General features: G+C 46.5%; 1 protein-coding gene across 3 annotated transcripts in view; it reads right to left on the bottom strand.

The window, feature by feature from the left end:
• Nucleotides 1-1,178: 1,178 nt before the first annotated feature.
• TSPAN5 (tetraspanin 5) overlaps nt 1,179-20,944 on the bottom strand; it is a 191,439-nt gene continuing 171,673 nt past the window's right edge. For all 3 annotated transcript variants that reach the window (XM_084757411.1, XM_084757410.1, XM_084757412.1), the window contains exons 3-8: nt 14,223-14,369; nt 11,049-11,219; nt 8,503-8,628; nt 7,152-7,199; nt 6,909-7,025; nt 1,179-3,299 (exon numbers count right to left, since the gene is read on the bottom strand). In XM_084757411.1, coding sequence (XP_084613537.1) covers nt 3,234-3,299; nt 6,909-7,025; nt 7,152-7,199; nt 8,503-8,628; nt 11,049-11,219; nt 14,223-14,369 — 675 coding nt within the window. In that variant the 3' untranslated portion in view covers nt 1,179-3,233. The remainder of the gene's footprint in view (nt 3,300-6,908; nt 7,026-7,151; nt 7,200-8,502; nt 8,629-11,048; nt 11,220-14,222; nt 14,370-20,944) is intronic.

Genomic DNA, 20,944 nt, shown 5'->3' with positions numbered 1-20,944 from the left:
TGGGACGGAAAGCGAGCCCAAAGAAAGGGGGTCTACCCTGGGAAAAGAAACAGTTTTCAAGTACTCTCTGATGAGAGGGTCAGTGTTTTTTTTAAAAACTGTTCTTTTTATGAATAATACATTTTTTTTATATTACAGAAGCAATCTTTGTGGGAACCAGTAAACAACAGAAATAAAAAGAAATTTAGTAATCTTTCCCCAAAGTCTATGGTCTTCACAAGGAAGAAAGTTCTGCTAGTTATGAGCCTTATAAAACAAAACATCTTTGTAGCTGTAGCCAGAGGGTGGAGGGAATGACCAGGCCCCATAATACGGGATACCAACAGGGCTTGTCCATCTTCAGTCATGGACAAGTTTCTTTAAAATCAAAAATCCTTTAGTTTTCTGTATCCAGGGTGGTAGGCACAGCATTTCTCAAGTCTAGGGACATACTTGTCCTGTCTGGAAGGATTTGATTCCATTTGACCTTAAAAGTATTTTGCAGTAATAATTTATCTGGTCTTTACAGATGGGCTACCATGACAATTTTAAGAGACTACTGGCAATTACTTTCTTATAAAAACTGTAACTTTTTTGGGGGGGGGGGCTGGAGAGATGGCTCAGCAGTTAAGAGCATTGGTTGTTCTTCCAGAGGACCTGGGTTCAATTCCCAGCACCCACACAGCAGCTCACAACTGTCTAAAACTCCTGATCCAGCGGATCCGACTCTCTCACACATACCAGAACACCAATATAACTCAGCCCAGAATGGCAGGTCAAGGTCTGGGATCTGTTTCGCGATGTTCCCAAGGTATCTGTGACAAGTAGAGGACAACTGTAGAGTCAGAGAGCACCTACTCATAGGGTGCTTTGTCTGTCTGTGCACACTTAGCAAGCCAGAGCCTCAGCCCCTACAAGCACACGTTTCCCCGCCCTTCCAGGACTGACCGGTGTTTGTTTCATCAGCATCTTAGGAACTAACCAGTGTAAGTCCTGGAGCCCCACTCTGATCCCCCACTTAGGAATCCTGGGGATAATGGGGTTGCTGGGACATGGGATTGAATCTGAAGTCTTAGGCACATCACATAGGAGCCATCCCCCCTGGCCCAGGTCCTTGGTGTTTTTATAATCTATTCCAGTGTTTCACAGTAGCTACCATCTGAGAAATATTCAGACAAGTAAGACGACATGATCCCGGGTAAGGTAGAACCAAGTTTATTAATGACGGCTTTTATTACAATCACTCTCGAGTGTAAAAAATAAAGGGTGATTAAAATTTAAAACTCACTTGGGCTTGTGTTTTGGCCTTCACCGGATGTGCCAGAGGGTGGGGCTCTTGCCTGATTCTGAATTGACTGGCCAGAAGCAGTTCACTGGAGAATGAGGTAATAAAGACGACAGAAGTGCCAATCCGAGAGCACGAGTGTCCACACTGAAGGACGTCACAAACGACACTGTGGTACGAGCAGGGATGAAGTCACGTGACCTCACATCCACATATGGAGTGACTATCTCTACCTAGAACAGACACAAATACATACATGCAGAGCCACACACACGCACACACACACACAAACTGGGGAGATGAGACTTTAAAGGAGCATTTGCCTGTCCTCTGTCTGAGCAGACTGTGTCCGTCCTGTCAGCCATAGCAACGCTTATGTTGCGGAGATGGAAAACCATGCTACATTTCCACTCAGAACACTAGCTGGTGGGTGAGGAACTGTTATCACAGAGGCTGAGGTTTCCTCAATAACCCATGGACCAAAATCTGCTCCCCACGAAAGCAACATCCAGGGGATAGCACAAGCTGGGTGAAAATCTAGGACCCTTCCAGTGGGCACGAAGCAGGAGAAGAGCCTGAAGGCGGCATCCCACCTAGCGCCACAGAACCCTGGCTGGGCCTCAGTGCAGCCCCTCAAGTATTTGTGCTTTGTTACCTCCCCAAGGCCACCTCAGCGAGGACAGAGCTCTGGCCATGCACTATACTAGGCTTGCTTTTTAAAAAATGTTTAATCCATGATAAAAACTAAAGTTGCAAAAAGGAAAAAAAAAAAGCCCTCATTAAATGCCTTTTGACTGTGCCAACCCTGCTTTGGGAGTGGGCTTTCTGTCATTCAGTGAGGAGGACAGGGAAGGTACAGAAGCTGAGCTGGATGCTGGGAGAGACGGTGAGCCCACAGGGCCATGTGAAGACATGGCTCAGGCAACATGCCACAACCACCCAAGGCTGGGGACCCACGACATAAACACTGATGAATGCTCTTCAAACGTCCCTTGGAAAAGAACATGGTAGATTCTGGGTCACGGCACATGCAGGTGAAGATTATACAAAAACTTACTATTTAAGCTGAGGAAGGAACCACTACGGAGGACTGTGTCATAGCCTTTGCCTTTGGGAGACAGAAAGAACTAAAAGAACAACCAATAAAAAAAGAAACACCACACACACACACACACACACACACACACACACACACACACACGCACACACACGCACAAATGCAGCCCAGAGTATTCCAGAATATCTGAAGAACCCAACCACTAGTTTGGTAAGGTGGGGTGTGGAAGCGTTTAATTGGTGTCTCTCATTAACCTCACTTTCTCCTTGGGTGTCATTAATAAAGGTCAGGCTGGCCACTCAGAGGGGAGACCAGCCCTGTGGAAATGTGGACCACAACCTCCGCCACCCTAGTTGGTTGCAACCAAATCCCCAGCTCTCGCGAGGGGACATTCAGGACAGAGAGCCTATGTGCAACGTGACGGGACCCATTTCACCCATCTCAAAATCCGAACCCAGGGGACAGCTGTTTTCTTCTCTGGACGACAGTTGCAATGGTTTCTTGAAATGCGCCTTGAGATTCCAAGACACTCTGATCCTGGGGGTAAGGGCCCAAGTTTTAGCCAAGATGCGCACAGCTGTATTCTCCATAAATTCAAGTTCACGCAGCGCCCAGCCTCCCTCTTTTCCCTTTCTGGTAGTTTCCATCCGGCCATCACTTCACGGCTACAGTAGAGCTTCACAGTGCAGACTCGGTGACGTTCACACTGTCTTGGTTTTCTTTCTAAGAGTTCCATCAGTGAGCAGCACGTCCCACTTTTACCCACACAGAAAGTAAGTTCTTGGCAGCTCCGTAAGGTGGGACTGCAGGCCTGGGACCGGGGGGTCTCGGCAGCCCGCCACCGGCCAGCACATGGAGAGTCAGTTAGAGAGGGGGGTCAGTCCAGTGTCTTGCAGCAGTGTTCGCAGGGTTCTACCAGCTAGCCCTGACAGCCTCGATGTCACTCACCAAATTCTGTGCCAGGCAGATCCCAAAAATCTAAAAGAGGAGAAGAAACCACGTTAGATGGTGGAATTCAGATGCTTTTGGCTTTTCCTCGGCCAATGAGTCTGACCCTCTCTGCTTGGTAATCTGATTTTTTTTTCTTTTCTTTTCTTTCTTTCTTTCTTTTTTTTTTTTTTGTAATCTGATTCTTAACCTGATATACAGGGAATGGTGAGGTAGCTCGCATCATTTGTCCCACATACACAAAAACCATGCATAATCCCAATGCTTGGGTAGGTAGAGGCAAGGACATCAGAAGGTATCCTGGGCTACACAGCAAGTTTGAGACCAGCCTGGGATGCCTGAGACCTCTCTCAAAAACAAAAACAAACAAACAAATAAAAAACCCAACAACTGAAAAAAAAAGAGTGGAGAGAGAGAAGATAAAAACCTGTAATTTTAGCATGACTCTATATGACTATTAGCTCTTCAGTGCTAAATTCAGAAACTGTCTGTTGCCCTCAGGCGAACCTGGTACCAAGAGGAATCATTTCCAAACCTCCCTGTGGCCTAGATAGGTCTCATGTGCCTTGTTCTCTGGACTTGCCCCATGCTGACAAGCCACGAACACAGCTTCAGACAATGTGCGGACTTCCTTCACGCACCGTTCAAACGTGAAGAGCCCGCACAATCTCATGAGCTTGAATACTCAGTCCCCAGTGAGTGGCACTGTATGGGGAAGTAGCAGGACATTTGAGACTGTGGCTTAGCCAGGGACACCTGCCAAGTGAGTTATCTGCTTCGGAGCTGCTGCTATGGCGTCTCTGTCTTCCCCACCATGGGCACTATCCCCTGATCCACAGGCCCAAACAAACCTCTCTTCGTTTGCCCTGTAAGGTATGGACCACAGTGTCCTAAAACTTCATGACCAACTATGAATTTTCTTTATTTATATGGCACAAATTAAAGAACTTCAGTGACCATTTTATACAATGCACAGAAGGCTGAGCTACGTCACACGGCTGTGTATGAGGAAGTGAGGCTGAAGCCCAGCGAGGGCACCTAGTTGGCACAGGTGGGTCACAAGGGCACCCACTCCTTCTATGGATCTCACCTGCTCTTTCAGGTAATAAGCCTTACTGAAGTCACACATGCAGGGAACTTTTTTTTTGTTGGTGACCAGCCTGTCTGGCTGGAGAACTAACTGCCGCTCCTGCCCTGCTCTCCCTGCTGAGGTCAGGCTGGTGACATTCTGAAGGAAGATTCCACCACTTCCCTGGGTGTGCAACTTCATCAGTTCCTGGGCTTCCTCCATCCCCAGCAACAAGGTCACAGTGGGAGGCAGAGCCCCAGGCTGACTGCGTGGGGGATGGCTCTGAGGCAAGGACACAGGTGGGCTGGGATGACTCAGAGGTGGGGGTGGGGAGACCCTGGGGTACTCCCAGGGGCACCGTGAAGTTGTGGTGAGAGGCCAATCCTGACTGCTGACTCAGAAAGGGAGGAAGAGCCCATGGGGGTGGAGAGGGTCGGGGGCTGGGGGGTGGGGGGTGGGGGGGTGGCGGGGGAGAGGGAGGAGCAGCACGGCGCAGATAAGGGATACAGTGCTGGGTTCTACACAAAAGCAGCTGAAGAAAGAAACCGTGATGAGTCTCGCAAAGAAATGCCCAGCCGGTTTGCCCTAGTTGTTTTGGTTTGCTTTGCTTTTGAGACACGGTCTTTCTGTACAGTCTAATTTGTCCTCCTTCGGCCTCCCTGGGGCTGAGACTGTGGGCTTGCAGCGCACACCTGCTCGACTCATTCCTGTTTGATGGCTGAGTACTAAGCCCACCGCAAGGCCTTTAAAATCGACTGGCGGGTTCTCCATTTGCTCCCAGTTCTTGCTGCTGTGAACACGTGTGTGCAAATGCTTTGGCAGATGGGGTTTTTCATTCCTTTTGCTTGCATTCGTGGAAAATGGTGGGGCCACACAGTAACCATATTATTCGCCAAAGACCTGAGTCATTTCTGTTTCCTCCCTACATCCTCAGGAACCGCCCACTGTCTTTTTTTTATCGATAGCCACCCTTGGTTGTGTGCAAACGTTATCTCACGGCCATTTTGACTTGCAGTTCTCTGATGACAAATGATAGTGACATCATTTCATATGCAATAGGCCCTGTCCATCTTTGCTGGAGGAACGTCTACTGAAACACTCCATGTTTAAGCTGGGTCTTGCTAGGTAGCCCAGGCTGGCCTTTTTTCTTGTTTGGTAAAAGCCTTGTTTATATAGTTTAGGAAATTAAGACCCTTTCAGGTAACTGCTCACAAACATTTTCTGCTGTTTTGTGAGTAAACTTAATGGCGTCGTTTTTTTAGTGTGTAAGTTTCATATTTCGATGAAACGCCATTAGCTTTGTCCTATTTTGGCTGCCACGCATCAATCTTTCAAAGCTTACATTAATTAAGGCGCACAGCACACCACACTTATATTTGGGTCTTTGATCTACTTTAATGTTTAACTACGACATGAGATAGGTGTCTAAGCCTCATTCTTTTCTAGACAGGAAATCAGGATTTCTGTACCATTTGTCAACATTCCCCCTCCCCCTTCTTAAAAGTTTTTTTTCTTTTTTAAATGTGTGTAAGTGTTTAGCCTACATGCATAACTGTGCACCACATGCATACAGTGTGTATGGAGACCAAAAGAGGGCATCGGATCCCTTGGAACTATAGTTACAGACAATTGTTAGCTATCATGTAGGGGCTGGGAATCGAACCTGGGTCCTCTGGAGGATCAGCCAGTGCTCTTCACCACTGAGTCATTTTTTTTTCCATCTTTGGGGACGCTCTGCTTTGTTCCGCACTGCCTGGTTTCAATTCCCTTATGCATACAGAGGTCACAGAGAGTGGGTCTGGAATCTAATCCCATTTATCTGTGATGGCTAACCTTACAAGTGCACAGACTGTCTTGAACCCTGTTCCTCTGTGGTCTTAAGCTGTAAGTAGGAAACATGGATTCTTCCTCTTCTGTTCTTTTGCACTTTGTTTGACTACTCTGGTCTCTTGTGGAATCAGGCCCAGCTTGCCGATGACTGAATGAGGACAGTGGGACTGAGATGCAGCGCACAGAGTCTCTAGGTCAATGTGAGCAGTGACGCCACTTGAACGATACTGAGGCTTTTAGTCCAGGAACACAAGGTGACTTCCGACTCACTTAAGACTTCATTCCCTTCAACTGTGTGTGCCTGTGTGTGACCTCCACAGAAAGCGTCACAGCAGCAGCAGGGGGCAGCTTCTGAGGCTGCTGCCTTCACCGGCACCTTGGCACGCTGGTCCTGAGAGATGAGAGACAACACGACACGTACTTCTGCATCTGCACACAGCGCTGTCCTTGCTGCAGAATCTTCTGAGCAGCCATGTCCACCCCAGCTGTCACAGCGCAGTCCTCTAAGCCCATGGAAACGATGGATGCCAGCTGACAACTGGGAGAAAAGGCTTCTTGACATGTTCTCGGATCTATAGGCAGACCTTCAATAAACAGAAACCCACTCCTTCCGGTCTGTTCCCAGGACCTCCAGTGTGTCTCTGAAGCTATGGGGTTGAGGAGGCAAAGCCAAGATCCCTTCCTGGCTTCATCTCCCCGGGCGCCACTGTCTGAGCTACCGCCAAGGACCCACATCTTACCTGTAGCAATGCAATGCCTATGAAAATACCAGCGACGATGGTTAAATTATCCTGTAGCCACTTCTCAAACTGGGGCACACAGCCTTTTGTGTAGATTACAATCTGTTGGTCCACTTCCTTTACAAGGGAAGAGAGCAGAGCATCACAGATACAGTCTTGGCCATGCGCAAGCGCTCCTTCCAAAAACAAAACAAAAACAAATCCCCTGTGTGCTACGTATGCCACAGGGGCAGTTGCACTTACTGGTTTTTGCCTGGCATCATAGCCACATTGAGTGTTGATGACATCTTCCTGGGGAAGAAAGGAAGAGAAAAGTGAAACTCAATCCTTGCAAAACACTGCCAATGTCAAACCGGCTGCCTAACATCTGTAGGGTCTGGCTGGAGATACTGTGCATTAGCTGCTTCCTCCCCTCTGAGGGTCAGAGGTGGGAGCTCACGAGCTCAGACTTCACGGCATAAGACAGACCTACTGAGGGATCTGCAGTTGCCTAGTGACTCCCATAGATAGTTGATGTAGGACTGTCATGCTGGCCAGTCCGTGCCCAGGCTGCCTAAGCTGGGCATCCTGCTGCCAATTGACCCGCCTCAGAAGAGGAGGAAGACAAGCTGGGTGTCACATACAGGGTGCCACAGTTCTTATGACATTCAGCCCAGGATGATGTGCCTCCTGGATGGGCAGCAGCTCAACACCCTAAAACCCCAGCCTCGCTGAAGGAGTCCCATAGCCTCCAGCCTTGCGGGTGGCGGGGTGGGGGTGGGGCTGTGAAATTTGCCTGTAGCCACTGTGCTCCACTGTGGGCAAGGGCAGGCCTGTCTAGGAAGGGCAGTAGGCCCTTCTCACAGGGGCCACACTAACCCTCAGTTCTATCTTTTCACTTACAATACAGAAGGTTCGAGTATTTTTTTTTTTCATTCTACAAACCACGCACGCAGTGTGACATGCCATAAAAAAAGGGGCAGCCGTGCATGGGTTCTACGGTTTCTTTTTAAAGTAAGGCCCAAATGGCCGCCACTGCATCCACCCTTATGCCACTCTCTGGCCACCGTGGCTCCTCAAGCAGCATTCCCACCTTGTCTTGTCTCAATCCCTCCTCTTACTTCTAAGTCCTGGCCCAGAACTCAGATGAGAAGATAAGGCTTACTCAGCCCAAGCTATAGAGCAGACAGCCCTGTGTTCTCACGACGGAGGGGACAAGAGACCCAGGCAGGCTGCTTGCCTCTGGCACCAACTCTGTCACCTGCCAGCATTACGATCTGGGGGAAGTCACTTGTCCTCCACAGGCCCTGTTTTGCTACTGTTGTCATTTGGTTTGTTTGTTTTGCTTTGCTTCTTTCACCTCAGAAAAGGGACTTCCCTTCCTGACCTCCCATGAGCCAACGCGCACCAAGGCTCAGTATAGGAACCAGCACACACTTGCTAAATTAATTCCAGTCATCCTGTCCTGACTGGGAAGATCGGCGCACATCCGCCTCCTCTAGGGCCTACAACCAGGCATGGGCCTATGAGAAGAGAGTTCGAGACAGGAGTCACTGTGCCCTCACAGGTGGGCGGGGTGCGGGGCCCACAGCTGCCAGCAGCAAGCAGCTCTTACCGCGGGGTCTTTAGTGCAGCAGGAAAATGGCACACCGCACCGCTCTCGGCTTGCGTTGGAATCTGTGCAATTGAAGTAAATATTTAGGTTCCAATCATCAGCTCCAAAAGCCCCACAGCACTGCCACTAGAGCAAACAGGAGAGAGTTAGAAAGGTGCCAGCCACCTGCGCCCCACACCCATGTCAGCTAGGCTAGCCCTGCCAGGTCCAGCACCTCAGACTTTACTTCAGTCAAAATTAACCTAAGTGGCCCTGTGAAGGCTCCCCAAGTTGGCTTGGTCACCTTCTAGAAGGATAAGCCAGAACCTTCTAGAAGGAAAAATGAAACACAAGCAACATTGGTAACGTATAATGAGGCGACGGTGGTTGTGCTTAAGGACTTGCTCTTATTTTAATGGTTCTTAATCAGTTTCATTGAGTGTAAGTGGCATCAGATAAACACTAGGCCTTTTGATGAGTTCTGATGTGTCATCACTATAGAACCACCTCACAGACAGTGAACAACAGGGAACAGTGGTTAAACATGGGTGGGGCTCTGGTCCAATCTCCACAACCATATGCACGCACGCACGCACGCACGCACAGGCACACACACACAGAACAAACCCCACCTTCCTATACTCTTAGAGGCTTAATTTTCATTACATTTGTCTCTATGCTGAATTAAAAATTTTTACTTATTATAATTTTTTCATATTACATTCCTGATTGTTATCCCCTCACTCTTATCTTCCTGTTTCCACCCTCCCTCCCTCTTCTGCCCTATTAGACCTTCCGCCAAGGGGAAGTGATGAAATCTCAGGAAATCTCAGGTACCAGAACTCCTGTCAGAGGGTCAGAGGCAGTCCTCCCTTTCCTCATCCCCTGCATGTTATGCTAGAGTTTTTTAAAGAATAGGTTTTTATGTTCAATTGGGTGCTTTTCTTTTTGTTGTTTGGTTTTTTGTTTTTGTTTTTCCAGACAGGGTTTCTCTGTGTAGCCTTGGCTGTCCTGGACTCGCTTTGTAGATCAGGCTGGCCTCGAACTCACAGCGATTCACCTGCCTCTGCCTCCCAGAGTGCTGGTATTAAAGGCGTGCGCCACCACGCCTGGTAATTGGGTGGGTATTAAAGGGGACTGATTATGGCTATAATGTCACCCCACCCACCACCTCCCACACTTGATTATCTTAGTGTCTTAAGTAAATAAAACTCAACCCATGGCCATTTTAGGGCTCACAGGAAGGACCCACAGCTAATCAAAACATTTAACTCCAGAACAGAATCCTATGGATCAGTGTTGCTGAGCAGAGCAGGCAGCACTTCAGGAACATGGGTGAATGTGTTCAGCAGGCTGGGCTGCTGCTCTGGGCTTGGGCTGGCCACCACAGGTTCCCCCACAAAGCCCCCAACAGCTTTGTCATGCAGACGAGCCAAGGAGAAGACCTGGAAAGCAGTGTGCTTGCATCCACTATGACCTAACAACATGGATGCCTGCTGAGCAGGCGAAACAGGGCTCAGTTTCACACTGGACGATGCCTGCTCAAGACAGCAGCTGCTCTGCAGCCACTGGGCGAAACCATGACCTCAGGCCAGTGCTGCGCACCAGGGAAGGATGGCCGTCCTCAACACCCACCCACTGCTGAGGCAGCGTTGACTTCTTGACTCAACCTCTCCACCTCAAAGCAAGGCTTTGAGCTTCTGTGTGGCCTCTGATCTTGCTCTAAACTTTAATGCCACAGACACCACTGACCAAGTTTGCTTGGCTTACTCATTTTTCCCCCAGTGCAGGTGTGTGAAAACCTGCTAATCTGTAGGGTCAGTACCATCTCAGGCCTACTATGAGACAGCACTAGACTGTCTGACTATCCGTACGGATTAGACAGTAGCTCGTTTTACTCTCGGGGAAAGACCTCAAATATCTTTCAGTCCAAGGTCAATGACATGGTGTATCTCTTGGCACCTCATCTGTGCCACTTTGCATTTTGAGTGACGTGACATCTGCCTGTTCCGTTTTCAGTACAGGAAGTACAGGGACAGTCAGTCACACAGTCACGCTCAGACACCTGTGTGGCAGGCAGGGTTGGCTCATCTTCCACTTGCTAGAAGCCAGCAGGCCTTACGAGTTTCTACACTTTTGGTTTGGACTGCGCACATGTGCTGTCTAGGTAGGTACACGTCAGAAACTCTATAAACAAATACCCTGCTAATTATATTATAGTGAGCTACAGGGGAAGGAAAACGCATATTTAATCAAATAATGCTTTAAACATAAAGAAAAGCAACTTTCTTCAAAGTCTGAGAAGGGGGACAACCATGACAATCACCGTTTTTGCTTAAGAGTTGTACCTTTGTCTAATTCAACACACGCTGAAACAAATGAGACCAGAACATTTGTGTTTGGGATGTGAATGTAAGCCTCGGATTAAGGATAAACAAACAAGCAAACAAATAAGCAAGTAACGGGAAGCAGGCAGGAAAGTCAGCTGGGCGTCTTCAACTGGCAAAGACACGCAAGGCATTGTGGGAGTCACCTTGTGAGAAGAACTTTTTCCACATGGAACTTACGTATTCCTGGGTGAAGTCTATGAGGTTCTGCAGATCGATGTCATCCCTGTAGGCTCTGATGTTGTTGTTAATAAAGAAATACAGCTGATCTTTGATCCAGTCTTTGAAAACAAATGCCAACACCCCAGCAGTGAGCTCCAGGAAGAAAATGATCCCCAGGAACACAGAAAACTAAGACAGAAGAAACATACAACAGGGGGTGCTTACATGGTAGGTCACACGGGGTCAGGGCTGGAATCACATTCGGTTTGTGCACATCTCCAAAACGGGTCCTTCTGCTTCTTTTTTTTTTAATTTTTAATTTTTTAAAATATTTATTTATTTATTATTACATGTACAGTGCTCTGCCTGCATGTACAACTGCAGTCCAGAAGAGGGCACCAGATCACATTACAGATGGTTGTGAGCCACCATGTGGTTGCTGGGAACTGAACTCAGGACCTCTGAAAGAGCAGACAGTGCTCTTAACCACTGAGCCATCTCTCCAGCCCTGGCCTTCTGCTTCTTAAGGTTTGTTCATGTGCTCAATATTACACTTCAAGAAAGGGCTTTAAAAAAAATTTAAAAGATCGCTTCCTAATCACAGTTTAGAGCCGCTGGTGTCCCATTGGATGATTTAACCAACAGAGCCCAAACCAAACATGAGCCACAGGAACTTCTCATTAGACCCATGTGATGGCCTAACAAGTGGCTCTCGATTAACACACTGCCAGACATACGAACAAGGTTCCGCCGACCTCAAGGAAGCCTTTTTCCTAACTTGAAAGGTAGATCACCCCGTGTTTTACAGTCACCCGTCATTTGCTACCGTGGCTTGATGCCACAGACACTACATTATCCTGTTGCGGATTTGTTGTTTTCAGTTCCTCCCTGCACCTCCTATCCAGCGTGAAATAGATCCGTTCATCTTAAAGAGGTCAGAGGGGAAGTAGGAGGGGGTGTGGCCGTGACACGAAAACAGTTTCCAGTCATGAAAATGAAATCATGGGTAAGGGCTTGCTCAAGAACACCAGCTGCTCTTGCCTCCTGCCTGGGAAACGCCAACCTCAGGAAACACTTTAAAGAACACCACAGCGCAATCAAAAGGAGCCTTCTGGCTAAGGCAGACAACAAGGTCAAAGGCTAGAGAGCAAGAGGCTGTGGGGTAACTGCTCAGAACCCTGGGGAAAATTCCTGACTTCCAGTTCCACACGCGGGCATGTCCCCACTTCCCTCCCCTGCATCTTTACCCTCTGCAACCTGTTTTGTGATTTTTGAGGTGAAACATTAGGGGGACATGTGGTGGGGTGTGGCCATTCACACGGCATGGAGCCACCAGGGCTTCTTTGTGGGGAGCGAGGGACGAGAGCCAGAAGGACCACGCCAGGGCCTGACAACGTCTAGGACGCCAAGGCACAAACTCTACTTCTCGGGCCCCCAGCTCAGCCTTCCAAGCTGTCCTCAGTGAGGCATACAATGGATAGTTCTTAATTACCAGCGGTACCAATACTTTCTAACTAAATTTTCCTCTGAAAAGAAAAATAAGAAAATTAGCATTTGTGCTCCCCATCTTCCTCCTCATATATAAAACCCCACTTCCTCTACAGGGTACCACTACAAACATGGACACATACAGTCCTTACATCACAGAAAGAATAGAACCCGAAGAATGGATGCGCATGTGCACGGAACAGCTGGGCAGCCACAAAAAAAAAAAAAAAAAAAATCTTAGATGTCTGCTCTCACCTCCAAAGGTTAGGGAAGGGCACTTTCCCAGTTACCCTGGTGAACTCTCTCGTTATATAATATACACACCAAATATTGAGTCCAAACTCAATCAATATCAGGTATTTGGCAGACACACATGCCTGCCTCTGCGAGTTAACTCCCCCATTCCCACTGCAGGAAATGATCTGAGGCCACGCCCACCACACACAAGGAACCGGAAGAAGCCAGCTCCTCATTAGACTGTGCCTGAGACCAATGCCACGCCCCCCCCCAGGTCATCTGTGTAGGTGTGAGCCACGTGAAAAGATTTAGGGTAACAGCTTCCAAGAGTTTCAGGGAACCAGAGCTGCCCCCATTTGAAACGGGTTATCCTGGGGTGGCATGGCAATCTCCTCTTAGAGACAGATGCTCGTGAGAAGAGACCAGAGAACGCCCCAGCAGACACGCACATACTGTATGGCTGTTCAGACTAGTTCTACAATAGGCTCTGGTTTTAAGTGAAAATGACCCCAGAAGATGAGTCAGTAGAGGTGCCATATGAACATTTGAAACAGCGTTGTTCTCTGGGAATTCCTGTGTCCTCCTTCATCACAGTGAGGCAGGCCTTTTGATCTTTTATCTGTTCTTGGAGAGGAGAGTGAATGTTCCTTCTACAGAAATCACTGGCATGCCAGCCTCCACACACAGTAAGGCCAAACTCAACCCATACCAAATTCCTGGAGAAACGAACATGTTCTGGGCCCTGCGAGCTTACTCCTTACTTTCCCAAGATATAGAAAGCAACTTGAAGTTATATCCGATGGCATCAATCAACAAGGAAGCTGTATTTCTATTTCACAGAGGCAGCTACGTTTACTGTTCTTACGTAAGATTCCAATATGCAGGCACGTGCCATTTTTCTGCTTGGAAAGGGGCTCCAAAGGGAAGGTTTTTATTGTTCCTTCTCTGCTTTGCCCTGAATACTTCCATACCTTCTGCTGGAGTCCCTCCCCTACAAATACCACAGTCACACAAACCCTGAAAAGTACCTTAAAACAAAGGAGGGCATCCAGCTTTACCCTCTCGCCATGTCTATTCACACTGCGAGCTGGACAGGCTACAGGAGCTGGGCCAGGGCCTGGTTCTTCTAGGCCATCATCTGTATAGCTTTCTATTTACCACACTCCCCACCCACACTCACACACACAGCGCATCTTACTCCTCCCTAAAGCTACTTTAGGGACTGGAGTCAAGTCTGTTGCATAGAAGCACAAAACTGCATGTGCGCTGCCAAAGTGGCATGTCTAGGGCAGGGGCAGAGGGGGCAGGATTGAAGAGTTCTTGAGATACAAAACTAGCCTGGGCCATACAATTTTTTTTTTTTTGTCCTAGGCCTCTGGTACCCTTACCATCTTGCCTGCAGTTAAGACTGCCATCCTGGTGTAAAAGAGGCTGGCTCTCAAGCTGGGGACAGTCTGCGATACTTACGAACTTGAGAAGGAAGGTGTTCTCCCGAAGCGCTCCGATGCACCCAGCAAACCCCAGAATGAACATCACTCCTCCTACCACGAGGAAAAGCCAGACTGGGTCAAAGCCACCGAGGTCAGTGATGGACGAGATGTTGGAGAGGACGCCCTGGGAGGGGGAGAGAACACATGAGGACCCAGGACACGGATCTGCCAGCAGGTCAGGGTGACTTCACTTGCCTTTACCTTCCCGGATGAGCCTTTCAGCAGTCACCCGCCAACCGTGTAAAAGGAAGAGGAAGGGGAAGGGGAAAAAGGAACAGGAAGGGAAAGGAAGAAGGCAAAGATCAAAGGAAAGGGAGGGAGAAAAACAGATTTCGTTGCAGGAGTATCTGTTTATATTTTTGGTAAAATGACAGATGGCATAAAACACTGCTATCAGAATATGGATGGAGAAAATACAGGTGATATCTTTGTTTCAGTGCCTTCAAATACATACAGTTCTGAGTAAAGAGTGGATGTGACCACAAGTGGATGTGACAACTTTGAACAGAACGAACAGTCACTTTAAGTCCCTCAGGGCCACTTGGAAGCCCTTGGCATGTTTCCAGAAATACGAGGGGAGCTATGAGATTAAATGCAAACTTTGCAGGTTTGGCTGTCAGCACCCACAAGCTTCCTAAGGAAAAGCGCCCCCCTCCCAAACCTACCCTTGAGCCTCATGGGCAGCCCCGTCAGGTCCCGGTCCCAAAGGTCATGTTAGTTGTTGGAGGCATTCCCTAGACTTTAGAGGTTGAGATTAAAGAAACAACAAAAGTCATTCCCTTACTTTCAATTCCTTTATTCTTCTACCACATAAGGAAGCCAAAGAAGATTTATTTCTCCACAAGCAATACCCATTTAAAAGAAACTCCTTTCTAAAGTGTGAGAACACATCAAAACGTGTCAGAAATTATGACACTGTTTCTCTAAAATGTGCTGCATCTACTTAGGCTTGTCCTATGGCAACTAGTGACAGTGTTTTGGGAACAGAGAGTCTAAAATACCCAAAACCATCAATATTTTATTTTCCTATTAATTTTTTTTTTGAGCTCTCAAATCAAAATACCTCCGGATAATTGTGGCATGGTTTGCCATGCAATCTAAAAACAGACATTGGATATCTCGTGTACACAGCACTGCCACCGAGCTGGAACAGGGCGGACGCATCTGACTTCGGATGAGGAGGATGTCAGCTGGAGCCGTTTGCTCATTGGGTCACGGCTGAAGGTCCTGGGTTATTTCAGAATGGAGCAGATGTCTATCTCGGCGCTTCCTGATGCAACGGGCCACGCATTGGCTTCCATGTGCTTCCCAGGCAGTGCCAATCAAACTGGGGTGTAGGAGTTGTAACTTTCAATCTACTTGGGGAGCAGCATTTTAGGGCTTTTGAGTTGTTTCTTCTTAGGGGTGTCAACTTAAGGACAACCGAATGTGCTTGAAGAAAAGCCACAACGCTAAACTATAAAGATGTAACATAGCAAAAACGATAGGGGGCTTAACTAAAGTCACAAGAGAAGACTGGGGAGTCTCAAAGCAGTGGGCAAAATGGTATGAGCCCCAGGATGTGGCATGACAGCTGCACCCTGCAGGGGGCGCTGCATAGACTCATGGCTAGTCCAGGTTTGTGTCTAAACTTAGAACTTGTACATTTACCCCCCATCCCATGGGGGAAAACCATACAGAAAACAGAAACACCAAAACAAATCTGCACTTACACAAATGATACAGAGAAAAAAAATGTTGCCAGAGAAATCAAATAGAATGTAGCCAGTGGTGTTAAGGCTCGGAGCTGGAAGGAGGCCAGCCCAACTTGTCACAGTGTTAACGTCTTCTCTGGTTGGGCTCGTTCTGTCAGTGGCTAAGGAGGTTTGACTGAGTGCACATGATGCACTTTGAAAAGTTCATCACTGGAGAAGTAGACTCGATTTGCTTGGTATGAAAGACAAAGAAGCAGAGATGCAAGGGAGAGAGAAACTTGTTTTTTTTTCCCCCTCACAATTTTTAATCAAATGCATAGAAATTATACATGTTATTTTGGAGGTACATGGCAACATTTTAATAGGTGGCTATAGTGTGTGATGATCACACTGAAGTAACTAACATATCACCTTGGCTATGTGCCACTCCTTTCAAGCAGCTTTAAACTTATCAAGCATTTACAGTGTCTGTGTCTGTGCGTATGTGCAGTGTGTGTGTGTGTGTGTGTGTGTGTGTGTGTGTGTGTGTGTGTGTGTGTGTATCCACAGCAGAGGTCAACCTTGGGTGCTGTTCTTCAGGCACCATCCTCTTGGTTTATTTTTTAACTTTTTCACTTATTAGCCTAGCTTGTCTGGGAAAGAAGGCCCAGGGCTCTGTCTGTCTCTGCCTTCCCAGCCCTGGGCTACAAACAGGAGCCACCACAACCAGCTTTTTACATGGATGCTGCGGATGGAATGCTGAGGTCTCGTGCTTGTCCACCAAGCATCCTACTGACTAAGCTATCTTCCCAACCCCATTCATTTATTTTTTATTTTATTGTACTTGGTATATGAGGCAAGTATAAAACTATATAATGTACTTTGAACAGAATTCCTCCCTCCAATCTGTTACCCTCCTCTTCCTGGCTTCTCCACCATCCCTAGAGTCTTTTACTTTCACATCATCTGTACATACATGATTTTAGGTATGTATGTATGTATGTTTGTATGTATGGTATGTACATGGTATGTACATGGTATGTAATGTATGTAACGCATGTAATGTATATCTAAAACCCATTAGTGAGAGAAGACATTGGAGTTTGTCATCCTGAGGCTGACTCCGTTTGCTTAACACGATGATCTCCATCCAGCATTCATTTCCTGCAAATATGACAACTTATTCTTCCTCAGTGGCTGAAGGCAATCCACTGTGTGCACACACTGCGCTTTGTTCATTCGCTTCTGTCCTGGCAGACACTTGGTTCCACAAGTCAGTTCTGGAGAACAGAGCTGTAAAAAACACTGAGGTGTAAATGTCTCTGTCCTGTGGTCACGGTATTAAATCAGTATCCAGAAGTGGTGGCTGGGTCATAAGGTGGGTGACTTTTTTGTCTTTCTGGGAAACTCCACGCTGACTTCCATAGTTCATATCCCACCGGCGGTGCATATGGCTTCTCTTTTGTTCACATCCAAACCATTGTTTGTTGTTGTCTTAATGACTGCTATTCTGACTGGGGTGTGATGGGATCTCAATGCAGCTTTTATTTGCATTTCTCTGATGGCCGGTTCAACAGTTTTTCATCTTTACAGGCCATTTGTAGTTCCGCTTTTGAAAACAGGCTCCCATTTTGCTGTGTCTTCACTCTGTTGTTTCCCTGGTTGTGCAGAAGTATTTTCATCTCATGAAATCCCATCTCTCACCTGCTTTCTGAGTCCTATTCAGAATACCCTTGCTCACGCCAATATATATATACTTTTAAGATTTTAAATTTTACATGTGTGTATATGCATACCTGCATGCAGGTACTTGAGGAAGCCAGAAGAGCTGTCAGAGCCCCACCCCACCCCCAGAGCTGGAGTTCCATGTGAGATGCCAAATGTGGGTGCTGGGAACTAAACTCGGGTCCTCTAGAAGAACAGCAAGCACTCCTAACCAGGAGCCGCTGCTCTAGCCTCTATGCTAACATCTAGAAATGTTTGCCCTACTGGTTCCAGAGTCTTCAGGGCTTCTGCTATTTGGAGTTGACTTTTTTTTTTTTTTCAGGAAAGAAGTAAGAATCAAGGCCAGCCTGATCTACAGAGCGAGTTCCAGGACAGCCAAGGCTACACAGAGGAACCCTGTCTTGGGAAAAAAAAAAAAAGAATCTAGCTTCACTCTTCCGTGTGTGGATATGCAGTTTCCCACCATGGTTTGTTAAAGAGACTCTTTCCTTCATTGTCTATTACTAACATCATGTCAAACTGTAGGCAGCGCCACTGCATGCATCTACATCCAGTTCTTTACTCTGTTTGGCTGATGTAGGCGTCCGCTTTTATGCCAGTACCATGCTGTTTTGGTACTGTAGCTCTGTAGTCCCCGAAAGAAGGTATGAACCAACTCAAAATTGTTCTTTCTTTTTTTTTTTTCTTTTCCCCTTAGGATTGCTTTGTCTGTCTGGGGTATTTTGTGCTTCCATATGAATTTAACATTTTTTCTTCTATTTCTGTGAAAAATGACATTGGGATTTTGACAGGTATTAAGCTGAATTTGTAGTTCGCTTCTGGTAGCATAGTCATTTTCACAATATTAAAACTTCCAATCCATGAGCACGGGAGGTCTTTTCATCTTCCTTCAGTGTTGCAAAGTTTTCATCACAGAGGTCTTTCACCGCCTTGCTTAGGTTTATTCCAAGGTACTTCTTTAGGCATTGTGAATGGGGCTGATTCCTTGTTTACTTTCTCAGTTTGTAATTGGTATATAGGGCAGCTACCAATTTTGTATATGAATTTATTTTATATTATTTCTGGTGTCCTGTTACTTTAATAAAAGTGCTTATCAGCTTTGAGTTTTCTGGTGGGGTTCCCATAGTCTCTCACGTAAGATTGTATCAGCTTCAAATAAAGAAAGTGATTTCCTGCTTGTATCTCTTTTATTTCCCATATTTTATCTATAGCCCCAGCTAAGACTTCAAGTACTGTATTTAATCAGAGTGAGAAAAGTGTTGGGGGTAGGGGAGAAAAGTCTTGGGGGTAGGGGAGTCTGAGGCGATGGCTCAGTAAGGAAAGTGCTCACTATGCAAGCATAAGCTCTCTAGCGTGCACGTACAACCCAGGTGTAGTGGTATTCGACTCTAATTCCAAAACGGATGTGAGGGTGGGGACTAGTACATCCTGGGGTCTGGAGGTCAAATTAGCTGCAAGGATAAGCTGAAAGTTCAGTGTGGTACCCTACCTTAAAAGTTAAGGAACGTAGAGGAAGACCATTTCAACCTCAGCGTATGCATACTACACTTATGTGTGTGTACACTCCCGAATGCCAAAATGGAAAAGGCAGATGACTCTGTCTTGTTCCTGATTTCAGTGGAAACGAATTCAGCTTTTCTCCATTGCTGGCTATAGGTTTATCACATATGATCACAGTGTTGGGCTATCTTTCTTCTATTAAGTTACTTAAGAACTTTATTTGAATTTATTTTTATTATTTTAAATCGTGTGTGTGTGTGTGTGTGTGTGTGTGTGTGTGTGTGTGTGTGTACACAAGTGAGTGCAGGTACCATGAGAGGTCAGTCGTGTCAGAAACCCCTGGAACTGGAGTTAGAGGTAGCAAGCCTGAGGCGGGTATTGAAAACCTAACTGTCTCTAAACTGCTGAGCCATCTTTCCAACCCCCTCGAGGGCTTTTATCGTGAAGGGATGGTAGGCTGTCAATCTGCATCTATTGTGATGTTCTAGGCATTTCTGTCCTTGAGACCACACATCTGATGATTGTATTTACTGGTTTATGTATGGTCAACCACCCTTGCATCTTTCAAATGAAGCCAACTTGATTGTGGGGGATGATCATTTTGTTGATGTGTTTTTGTTTTGTTTTGTTTGATTTTTCAAGATAGGGTTTCTTTTTGTAAGCTTGGCTTTACTGGACTCACTCTGTAGACCAGGCTGGCCTCAAACTCACAGTGATCTGCCTGCCTCTGCCTCCCGAGTGCTAGGATTAAAGGCGTGCGCCACCACGCCTGGCTTGTTGATGTGTTCTTAAATTTGGTTGTAAGTACTTCATTGAGAATGGCACATTGTTCATTAAGAAGACTGGTCTATGGTTTTCTTTTTTGCTATTACTGTACTTATTGGGTTTTGGTACCAGAGTCATGTGACTTCCTAAAATGACAGTGTCCCCGCCTCCTGTCATGGGATAGTTTGGGAATCACTAGTGTTCTCATTTAAAGGGCTGGTCGGGTCAGCATGAGCCCTTCTGGACCTGGCCTTTATTTTAGTTTATAGTTATTTATTGTTGTTGCTTGAATTAAAAAAAAAAAGGAGTTCTAAGTTATTTATCTAATCTTGGCTTAGTTTTGGTAGGTCATATGAGTCTAGACATTCATTTACAGAAGTTTTAGGGACAGGCCCTCATGATTTTCTGGCTTTCATTGGTATCTGATACAGTGCTTCCCTTCTCTTTAATTCTATTAACTTGCATCAACTTTCTTTTGGTTAGTGTGGCTAAAAGTTTGGCAGTCTTGTCTACTTTTCTAAAGAACTGTATCATTCATTCTTTGGAATTTGAGGGTTTCATTACATTAACTTATGCCCTGATCTTGATTGTCTGTTTCCATCTACTGGTTTTATTTTTGGCTTGTTCTTGCTTTTCCAAGGCCCTGACATGCATCATGAAGCTATTTATTTGAGATCTGATTTCTTTTAAAATAACTTTTAGATTTATTTTGATGTGTGTGGGTGTTTTGTTTGAATGTATATCTGTGTTGCACATTGCTGCCTGGTGCCCATGTAGGCCAGAAGGAGGGCATCGGATGCCCTGGATATAAAGTTACAGCTATGAGCCACCATGATGGTGCTGCAAAGTGAACCCAGGTCTTCCGGAAGAGGAGACAATGCCCAACGGCTGATCTCTCTCTTCAGCCCCTGAGATCTAACTTCTAAATGTACATACATTTTTGTTGAGTTTTTGTTAGACTGCCTATTAGTGAGAGAGGGCTACTGACGTTACTCATTATTACTGTGTTGGGGTCAATCTGTGCGTGTCTTTGCAT

Source organism: Acomys minous (assembly GCF_964271855.1).
Source record: "Acomys minous genome assembly, chromosome: 14".
Lineage (NCBI taxonomy): Eukaryota > Metazoa > Chordata > Mammalia > Rodentia > Muridae > Acomys > Acomys minous.
The sequence above is the reverse complement of the archived record's forward strand: the minus strand, read 5'-3'. Positions and strand labels throughout refer to the sequence as shown.